Source organism: Vulpes vulpes, chromosome 10 (genome assembly GCF_048418805.1).
Source record: "Vulpes vulpes isolate BD-2025 chromosome 10, VulVul3, whole genome shotgun sequence".
Classification (NCBI taxonomy): Eukaryota; Metazoa; Chordata; class Mammalia; order Carnivora; family Canidae; genus Vulpes; species Vulpes vulpes.
The window spans coordinates 9,318,211-9,329,184 of NC_132789.1; the positions used below are offsets into that span (position 1 = coordinate 9,318,211).

A 10,974-nucleotide genomic window follows, 5' to 3' on the forward strand; every position below is an offset into this window, starting at 1 on the left:
ACTAAGTGAAAATAAGTCAGACTAAGAAAGACAAATACCATATGATTCCATTCTTAACATGAAATCTTTAAAAAAAATGAAATAAAGCATAATCAGAACTATAAATACAAAAAAGTGGTAGTTGCAGAGGTGGGGAGCAAAATGGGTGAAGGAAAGAGAGAGATAAAATCAGTCACAGGAATAAAAAGCAGAGCATAAGGAAAAGTCAAGATATTTTAATAATGATGTAATGGGACAGGTGACAGCTATACTTGTGGTAAATGTAGTATAATGCATAAACTTGTCCAATCCCTAGCTTGTTTACCTCAAACTAATGTAACATTATTTGTCAATTATACTCACAAAAATAAGAAAGGTTAAAAATAAAATAAAATAAATAAATTTGTTCTAGACACCGGCTCAAGTACATCTCTCATCTCCATTATGCTACAGGCTGCTTAAGATCCGCTGAAGATCCACAACCATGTTCTATACATATCTTCGTGTCACAGCGCCCAAAATTTTATATATGTTATATATATGAGACATAAAAATCTCTTGAATTAATTGGTGTTTTAAATAACAGAAAAGTGGTTTATGACACCACTGCCTACAAAATTGCAAATCTGCTTTGTTTGGCAAGCACCTCAATGGAGACTACTACTATTCTACGTAGAACATTTATCTTCAAAAGTAGAAGAAAGTCTATTTGAGTAGAAAAATATACTTCGAGGATATCAAAAAACACATTAAGATACAGTTCAACCTACTTCCAATCATAGATAATGCTAACAAAGGTTATGCGTTCAAAGTGCCTACATTACAAATTGAAGATTTAGATGCTACAAACTTTCAAAGGCTTGATACCAGCTTCACATTCACTGTTGAGTAAATTTCCTGATAAAAATAGCTCTATTTTTGAGGTCTAACTTCTAAGCAGGCAAAAAGACCTCAAGAGGAAAGAGCATCCTACTTTTATTTTAGTAACACTCTTGCTACAACATGAAAAAAGACCACTGTATTGACCTCTTAAAATTGTGGTGTGGTAACAGTCATAGATGACCCAGATGTGCTTCAAAAGCAAAAACAAGTACTTTCACTTAAAAACAAACAGTAACAGGTAGGCCTGTTAATAAGCTATTTATATTGCAGCTGAAGTTGTCACAATCATTTGAAATAGCTACAAAAACAGGATTTTGTTCAGGCTCAACTTTTTATATATCAAAATGCAATCAATCACTATCTATCCAAAACAGAAAATTACAATTCCAGGAAAAAAATCTCCTAAAAATTTAAAATCCTTTTCAAGGGATAGAAACACACTTTGCCATGGTGAAAGTAACTTCTAACACAGCTGTAGCTTACACAGGGGGGAAAAGAAAAAAACAGATCTTCCCTTAAGTTGAAACATATGGCTATTAAGTAGCTATGATATAACTTCCCCTGTGTAAAATTTGTAAAATTTTAACTCTAATTAGACACGGAAAATACAAACTTACATTTCACCAAAAAAGGAACACCATGACTGACACCATGAACGTTTTTGACTTCTCAAAATACAAAATCCTTAAGCAACTACGGGATTACTTTTTTTGACAAAGATTCGATGTAGGTTTTTGCCCCATCTTAAGAAGTGTATTTTCTGGGCAGTCCCAGTGGCACGGCGGTTTAGCGCCGCCTGCAGCCCAGGGTGTGATCCTGGAGACACGGGATCAAGTCCCACGTCAGGCTCCCTACATGGAGCCTGCTTCTCCCTCAGCCTGTGTCCCTGCTTCTCTCTCTGTGTCTCTCATGAATAAATAAAATCTTTAAAAAAGAGAAGCATATTTTCTCTAGGTACTTAGGATGAAAATTAATTCAATTAGGTAAAAATATGTAAGCTCAATAGAAAAAAATGTATCTTTTAATAGTCATCTACAGCTTACTTCTGATGACCTCAACATCAATTAACTTTTTTGGTCCGACTGCAAATGTTATCATCAATACCCACATAAAAAAAATAATAGATGATACAAGTTTAAACCTTATAAACTACAAATGGGGCCGTATGACTCATTAGTGTAAAGAAAAAGCAAATGGCTAACAATCTCACCATCAAAACTTTGCTCAAATGTTACCTCCTCAAAGAAGCCTCCCCAACCCATTTAAAATTGTAACCCACTCCCTTCCCCCACATTCCCATATTATACCCTTAATCTGCTCTCCTCTAATCCCACAACTCCTACCTAATATTATACACAGTTTGCTAATTTAAGGTCTTATTGTCTAGTTCATCATGTTAGAATGGAAACACCAGGAGAGCAGCTATCTTTGTTTTATTTATTGGTATGTCCCAAGCCCTTGTAACTGCCTGTACGCAGATTTTCAATAAATTTATGTGTTCAATGATGTCGATGTTTTAGGCTTTTCTAGAAGATACTTAAAGAAATGAATGTCTCACATTTAAGTGAAAACATAATGAAACTTATACTAAATTGCAACAGAATTTCCAAGTTGCAATGAATGCCTTAAGAGAAAGAAGAGAAGTACTAAGCTGAAAATGACTAAAATAAGAAGTTTTTATTCACATTTAATGCTGCATCCAGGGGCGCCTGAGTGGCTCAGTTGGTTAAGCATCTGCCTTCAGATGGGCACATGATCCCAGGGTCCTGGGATGGAGCCCCATATCAAACTCTCTTGCTCTCTCTCTCTCTCAAAAAATAAAAATAAATGAAAAATTTTTAAAAATCCTGCATCCAAAAAAATTCTAATGTATTATTTAGGATTAACAATAGGTAAAAGAATTGGGTAGACTCATTATTTCTTTAAATAGGGAAGGGAATGTGGTAGGGGAAGAGATATGGGTTAACCAGTGATAATTCCCAACAATGCCATGAAATTATATAAAAGTTAACAAAAATAACTTGGTCACAGGCTAACACAGGCTAATAAAAAATACTTTTAGATGAATGAGGGAGATTAATAACAACAAGCTTCAGAGCAAGTTTCTCAGGACTTTCATTACTCACTCTACTTAGTAAAAGTATGAGCACAATAGTTAAACCATGTATCCTCATTAGTGTTAACAGTTACTGTTTTCAAAGCATCTTCCCTTATATTATTTCATTAAGTCCTCAGAGAAACCAAAATCAAATTCAAAGTATAAATAATCAGGTAGCTAACAAAAGCACTTAATAATGTATTCACTTGACAGTAAGTACAACTTTTCCCTTGAAAATCCCCCACAGTGTTTGACAAAGGAACCATTCTATAGAAGAGCCACCTTCTTGGCAATGGAAACTAATACAAGTCTTCTGAAGAGTAATATGGCACAGCTAGCAAGAGCATAAAAATCTTGAAGCCCTTTGACCTAGTAAAACCACTCCTGGGAACTTTCTCTAAGGCAATAATTAGACTAAAACCAAAAACTATTAGTATAAAGATGTTTACTGCACCACTATCTACAATAGTAAAGATGTGTAAGCCTAAACCCCAATAATAGAAGAATGGTTAACCAAAAACCTAAAAAAAAAAAAAATTGTAATACAATGCTAAAAAAGAAAAAGAAAAAATAACCACAAAATAACATATACATAAAAAAGAAAAGGTAAAAGGCAAAAATAAAAATTGGATTAACAGACTTTAATATTATGGGTATGTTGTTCATAGAGAAAACAGCCACCTTCTTTTTTTTTTTTTTTTTTTTTTTTAAACAGCCACCTTCTAAAACATATGTGATAATTTAAGGCAGAATAAGGTCTTAAAAGCCATGAAAATCCGCTATTTAAAAAAAAAGTCAAACATGATGAAATGTTACAGAAGACAGGTGAATTTCTAGATTTTCAAGAATATTTTACTACTCTAAACACGTCAAAACCGATGCTGCATTTTCTTTCTTTACCCTTGGCCCCAGAAACTTATTTTAATTGCTGATGCACACCAACATATGTGAGGAGACAGGAAGCTCTAGAAATTGTAACCAGTTCACAACCCAGGAGCAGGGGTTCAAAATCCAAAGGAATTCTCAGGTACATTAAAAATCTACAGAAAAATAAAAGTATACGTTATACGAATCCAATAAACAGAACTTCACATATCTATCAAAAAGAATAAGGGCCAGAGTTTATGTCTCAAAGAAAAGAACCTAAAGCAAGGAAAAATTTAAATTAACGTTAAATGTTTATAAAGTTTCAAAGAACAGAAAAAGATCTTTGGTCCTAAAACATCCCAAATATTTTTGATCACTCAAGCCAGTCTGGAACAAATTCTTTACTCTAATTTTTAAGCCTAAGGAGAGCCAATGCAACTTAAAAGCCCAAGTTTTAATTTTTATTTGAACAAGTTGAATATATCTGCCCAATTTCTGATACCTAAGAAGAAAAAAACATGGATCCTTTTCTATAAAAATTATGTACAAAATCTTTCCTTTTTTCACTGGATGGCACTGAAAAAGGGATACTGAAGTCACAGAATCCTAAATATAAAAAGCTGGGAAAATAAGCAGTTTATCTGAACTAGTTGAGCAAGGTTAACATTTGTGGGTGGTTCAGAGAAGGGGCAACCATGGAGGGGAGGTAGGGTAGAAGTAAACAAACAAACAAAAAAAAACACCACAATGTTCGCCCTTCCCCCTTGAAAGCAGCAGAATTCCTTAAAAATCAGCTCTGATCTACCTTGACCGATAACTTCTCTTGCCACAAATGAAGATTCTTTGGAAATAGACTGCTGAAAACCTGTTTTCAAAAAAAAAAAAACCTCACTGCATGAAAAAGTAAAAATAGAAAAACCTCCTTATCCCACCTTCTAAAGCCCAGGGTGTCTATTTCAGGAAGACCCTCGTCATTGACTCTGCCAACCCCGCCTAGGCCTAAGGGAGGCAAGGCAGTGCAGGCAACACGGATGGGCTCGGGGCACAGGAGAAACGGACTTGCGTGCCCTTGGTGAGCTCTGCCGGCACTCCCCAAGTTAAGGACACTGGCCACAATGGAATGGAGTCTATTGACATTTGCTGCCCCGTTTGAACACTAAGCATTTTCTTAGTTCGTGAAATACGAACTGACAACCACCCCCCCACACACAAACACACCCCCCCAACAGGCCCTCCCGCACAAACACACCCTCCAGAATCAGACTCGGTTAGCTGAGACAACACAGGGCCCCCAATCCCCACCAGAAACCTAGGTTTATGGGGCGAAAGGAGACGACGCAAACACCTGCATCTCTGCCTTCAGGAACCCCACCACGTCCCCTTCTGCAATCCCCGCCCCCCCCCCCCTTGAAATTTTAAAAACTGGGGCGGGGGTTGGGGAAAATGCGCAGCGTGCCCGCTCCTTGCCACCACCATCCCTCTGCGTCCCCGCTCTGGCCTGGACTTCTGACGCACGCCTGGGTCCGGCCCTTGCCCACCACGATTCAGAGGCGCCTTCTCCTCCGCGGCCTCGGAACAGCAATGCGGCTCGGCCACCACCCGCGGCGGGCAGGCCTTGCGGGGGAAGGAGGGAGGCCGGGAGGGGGCCGGGCACTCCCCACCCCTTCCTCAGGTGGGGGAGGGCGGAACGCTGCGGGAGACTGCACAGAGCCTGACGATTCCAGGAGTTCCGGAGCCCCCGCCGCCGCCGCCGCCGCCGCATTTAAATGGGGAGCCACCTCAATCCCGTCCTTCGATCCTTCCCAGGGCAGGGGAATCGGGTGGTTACGGACACTGGACGGACCCCCAAGGATTCCGATGAGCCCGGCGGCTGCCCCTTTAACGGACAGGGGGGACGCTGCCCTAACTTTCCCCCTCCCTCGTTATTCCCCAAAAGGGGAGTTGGCAAGTTTCGGGAGACTGAACCAAAACCTAAAGACCATTCCAGGTTAATATTTAAACGAGGGGTGAGGGCGCTGCCCAAACATCCCCTCCATGTTGGGGTTACAGGAGGAACGGGAGCTGACAATCGGTGAGACCTGTGAATCCCTCCCGAACACTCCAATGGAGAGGGGGAGGCTGCCCAGTCCTTCCATCTTGACCGTTTGGGGGAGGGGGTGGGGATGTTGCAGGAGGCTGGACACGACCTGACATTCCCAGAGAGATCCCGTAGCACGCCCCCACCCCAAGTCCCCGGGCTCTGGAGGGGAGTGGGGAGTCCCCCCCCCCCCCACTGCGGGCCCCCAGCCCACCCCACCAAGCCGGCCGGCCGCGGGGCGGGGACGACCGAGTGGGCCGCGGGGGAGGGGACGCGAGGCCCGGGCTCGTGCAGGCCCGGAGCGGAGGGGGGCTGGGGCGCGACACCCACCTGCCCAGGCCGGGCCGCCCGCCGCCTGCGCTCGCCGCCGCCGCCGCCGCCGCCGAGGAGGAAGCCACTGCCGAGGAGGACGAGACCGAGGACGGCGGCGGCGCGGCGGCGGGCGACGAGAGAAGGCCGCCGCTGCCGCCGGGCTTACGAGCACTGGCGGCCGCGGACGGCGGCTGCGGCTGCTGCGGCGGCTGCTGCTGCTGCTGTTGCTGAGGCTTCAGCGACATGGTGAGGGGCCCATACACCGACCCGCACGCCGGGCGGGGACAGCCGGGAGCCGGGCGCGCCGAGGAGACGCCGGAGCGCGGCGGGGACGCGCGGGCGCCGAGCGGGGAGGCGCGGGATGGCGCGGCCGGGGGGGCGCCCGGGCCGGCGAGGGGGAGAAGGAGGACGACGAAAGGGCGGGGAGGCCCGCCGAAACCGAGGAGCCTCCGGGAGCCGGGCAGGGACGCGCCGCCGCCGTTGCCGTTGCTACCAAAACAGTCTGAGGCGGAGGGAGGCGAGCGCTGCCCGGAGGAAGGGGGGCCGGGGCCGGGCGGGGGAGGGGCGGCGGAGGGATACGGGCCCGGAGCCGCGCCGCCGCCGCCGCCGCCCCGCCCGCCCCGCCGCGCCGGCCGCGGGAGCGAGCGCCGCCCGGGCCACCTGGCCGCGGCGAAGCGGCGTGGTTCGATGGCCGCCGCGGGGCCCCGAGGAGCTGCGGCCGCCGAGCGCATCGGGGGTCTGCCACGCAAGAGGCGCCGCGTGGCGATGCCGGGTGGGCGCGGTGGTGCGGCACGGGGACTCTTTACCGGAAGTCGGAAGGGTCGGGCGGAAGCAGAACGTGAGACGACCCCGAGGCCGGGAGGGACACGTGAGGAGCGGGCGCCGCGCTGGGCCGAGTTCGCCGGGGTCGGGTGAGGGCCCGGCGGCCGGCCCTGCCCAGATCCGCCCTCGCCGAGGCGGGTCTGCCCTTCGGGAGGGCGTGTCTGTGTTCGCCCTCAGGGCAGGCCTAGTTTAGAGGACGGGAGGGGAACGTTTTCTCCCGCCCCCCAGTAATCCTTCGGCGTCCTCTAACTGCCGGGAGAGCCCGTGTTTACCCCCACCTGATGCCACCTCCAACGTGGACCGCGAGTGCCTCCAGGGCGAAGACGGTCGTGCTACGTAAGAAGCATCTAGAACACGAGCGTCCCGTAGTTGTCTTTGTGTCCCCCGCACCTGGCACACAGTAGGCCCTCGCCGCGTCAGTGGATGGGTCTAAAGGCAATCCTTTTTGGGTTGTTTTTTTTTTTTTTTTTTTTTTTCCCCTGCCGAGACTAACAGGGTTGGTTGGAATTGAGCAAACTCCTGGGGCCACCTACATCTGGTTACCTTTTCCCCACTTTTTCCACCCCAGCGACACAGTAGCCAGAAACCTTGGGTATCTGACCTTCATTTGAACCCATTTTCCCCTCACTTGAACTTCTTTTTCCTCATTCATGAGTCTCAAAAGGAAATGTACGTGATTGGTAGAGCTCTGTATAATGGGGTCTCCCTTGGCCGAGACGGAACAGACCTCACAAGAATGTGCGAACTTCAGACCTTGGCCCCTTCAGAAGTTTTACTTTAACTTAGATTGCTAGCCAGCACAGTAGTGCGTTTTTTAAATGTGTTGCAATTAAACAGGAAGCAAGTAGGGTTGTTTGGGGTTTTTTGTATTTTGGGTTTTTTTGTTTTTTGAGCGAAGAATCGAAGTTTTCTTGTTTTTTGGTTTAGTTTTTTCAGTAAAACTACTTAAGGAAATGATGGGGGTGGGAGGACCACCAAAATTCCCTTCAGTCTAAGCAAAAGTGTCAGATAGAGGTAAAGACACAGGAAAACTTGGAGAATGATTAAACCACAAGTCTCCAGTAGCCAAATTTAAATTAATCTCCTAGATAGTCCAGGCAAAAATTATCATAATTCTGCAAATACGTGGAAAGTAGGAAATTAGCTTTATTTCCTATCTGGGGTAAAAAGAAGGATGAGAAGAAAAAGATGGGATCCCTGGGTGGCTCCACGGTTTAGCGCCTGCCTTCTGCCCCAAGGCGTGATCCTGGAGTCCAGGATAGGGTCCCACGTCAGGCTCCCAGCATGGAGCCTGCTGCCTCTCTCTCTCTCTCTCTCTCTCTCTCTCTCTCTCTGCATCTCTCATGAATAAATAAAATCTTTCTAAAAAGAGAGAAGCAAAAAAAAAAAAAAGTCTTTTAAACCAACAGTTGCAAAATCCTTTAAAAATTAACCCAAAGGAAATCGAGGTTAGAAAACCAGATGAGAGGGATGCCTGGGTGGCTCAGTCCATTAAGCCTCTGCCTTCAGCTCAGGTCATGATCTCAGAGCCCTGGAATCGAGCCCTGAGCCCCGTGTGGGGCTCCCTGCTCAGCTGCGGGTCTGCTGCTCCTCTTCTCTCTCTGCCCCTCCCCCCTTTCACATTCTCTCTCACTCTCTCTCTCTCTCAAAATCTTAAAAAGAAAAAAGGACCATAATAAGGGCACCTAGGGGGCTGAGTGGGTTAAGCATCTGCCTTCAGCTCAAGTCCCGACCCCAGGGTCCTGCGACTGAACACCATATTAGGCTTTCTGCTCAGCAGAGAGCCTGCTTCTTCCTCACCCTGCCCTGCCATTACCCCTGCTGGTGCCCTCTTAAAAAAATAAAAAAGAAAGAAAAGAAGGACCATAATAGGAATATAATCAACTTTGGTTTAATGATTTTAACCATATCTGGAACCAAGATCCCAGAATTCAATCTTAGGAACAAACTGCAGACAGGTGGGAGATAGAAGTGGAATAAGAAAACCTGAAGCTGATAACTAAACTGGATTTCATTTAGGCTGAGAAAGTTTTTACCATCATTGAAAATATATTTAGCAATTTACTGAAGTATAATTTACAAATTACAGAATTTATCCATTTTGTATACAATTCAATGATTCTCAGTAAATTCAGAGTTATGCAACCATCACCATTAATTTCAGAGCATTTCCATCACCCCAAAAGGATCCTTATACTCAACCCCAACTACCACTAATCTACTTTCAATGAATTTATCTACTGTAGACATTTCACATAAATGGACTCTAACAATAAGTGGTCTTTGCCGTCTTTCACTTAGCATATGTTAGTGTTTTGGAGGTTAATCTATGTCCTAGCATGTATCAGTGTTTCATTACTTATTATCACTGAGTAGTATTCCATTGTATGGACATATCATATTTTGTGTATCTACTAACCAGTTGGTGGACCATTAGATTGTTTCAAGTTTGGGGCTATTATAAATAATGCTGCTATGAACATTTTTGTAAACATATGTCTTCATGTGGTTATATGTGTTTGTTTCTCTTGAGCAGATGCTTAGTAATGGAATACTGGCAGGTCTGGTAAATTTATATTTTTAACTTTTTAAAGATAGTACAAAACTCTTTTCCAAAGTGATTGCCATTTTACATCCACATCTGGAATGGTTAAGGGTTTATCATTAAAATCTCTCTCTTTTTTTTAAGATTTTATTTATTTATTTGACAGAGGGCACGCAAGTGCAAAGGAAGGAGGAGCTACAGAGGGAGAAGCAGGCTACACAGTGAGCAGGTAGCCTGATGCAGGGCTTGATCCCAGGACCCTGAGATCATGACCCAAGCTGAAGGTAGCTGCTCAACCAACTGAGCCACTGAGGCACCCCTCTGCTTTTATATTAAAATGGATACCAAGATGTGCAGCCCGGGTGGCTTAGCAGTTTAGCGCCTGCCTACAGCCCAGGGCGTGATCCTGGAGACCGGGGATTGAGTCCCACGTTGGGCTCCCTGCATGGAGCCTGCTTCTCCCTCTGCCTGTGTCTCTGCCTCTCTCTCTCTCTCTCTCTGTCTGTCTCTATGAATAAATAAATAAATAAATCTTTAAAAAAAATAAAATAAAATGGAAACCAAGAGAACCTCTACTGTGGAGTCTATTCTGTACACACACCCCTGTTTTCTTTGGCAAAGGATGATCACCACCCAAAACCAAAAAATGTTTTATTGCAAATCCTTCATCTCCATTCTAGACATCTAAAGATGTGGCTATTTAATAGCAACTGTGATATCAGAGGGGTCTACCTTCAAATGCAAATGCCAGGATCATGAACCTTTCAATAAAATTGTGTACGGGGCAGCTGGGTGGCTCAGTTGGTTAAGCATCCCACTTTTTTTTTTCTTTATTCTTGAGAGACACAGGGAGAAAGAGACATAGACAGAGGAGGAAGCACACTTCTCGCAGGGAGCCCAATGCGAGACTCAATCCTAGGACCCCGGGATCACAACCTGAGCTGAAGGCAGACGCTCAATTACTCAGCCACCCAGGTGTCCCAAGCATCTGACTCTTGATATCAGCTCAGGTCATAATCTCAGGATCTTGGGGGTCAAGCCCCACATCAGGCTCTGTGCTCAGAAGCCAGGGAGTGGGGGGAGTGCATTTGAGATTCTCTCTCTCTCTCTGCCCCTCCCTGCCCCACTTACATGCATGTGTTTATTTTAAAATAATTCTTAAAAAAAAAAATGATGTGGTAGGCAGCCTATAGGACCACCCTATATGATCCTGTTTTCTTGGCAGTCAGACCCTGTGAAATCCCCACCAAGTGACAATGAGCTGACCTAGTGGCTTCCTTCCAACAAAAAGTTTGAAAAAAATTTGAGTTTCCGCTTCCAAGATTAGGTTATAAAAGGACTGTGGCTTTTATTTTGGACTGCCTTCTCTCACTCGCTTTTTTGAAGAGGCCT

At 45.3% G+C, this 10,974-nt stretch overlaps 1 protein-coding gene across 50 annotated transcripts in view; it reads right to left on the reverse strand.

The window, feature by feature from the left end:
- ATXN2 (ataxin 2) overlaps positions 1–7,195 on the reverse strand; it is a 116,721-nt gene extending 109,526 nt beyond the window's left edge. For 8 of the 50 annotated variants that reach the window (XM_072725115.1, XM_026018785.2, XM_026018783.2 and 5 more), the window contains exon 1: positions 6,234–6,768. In XM_072725115.1, coding sequence (XP_072581216.1) covers positions 6,234–6,460 — 227 coding nt within the window. In that variant the 5' untranslated portion in view covers positions 6,461–6,768. Of the gene's footprint in view, positions 1–3,898; positions 4,000–4,631; positions 4,692–5,341; positions 5,513–6,233; positions 6,771–7,021 lie in introns of those variants that run through there. The other 42 variants (XM_072725111.1, XM_072725106.1, XM_072725105.1 and 39 more) reach the window with 19 other exon arrangements.
- Positions 7,196–10,974: the final 3,779 nt, after the last annotated feature.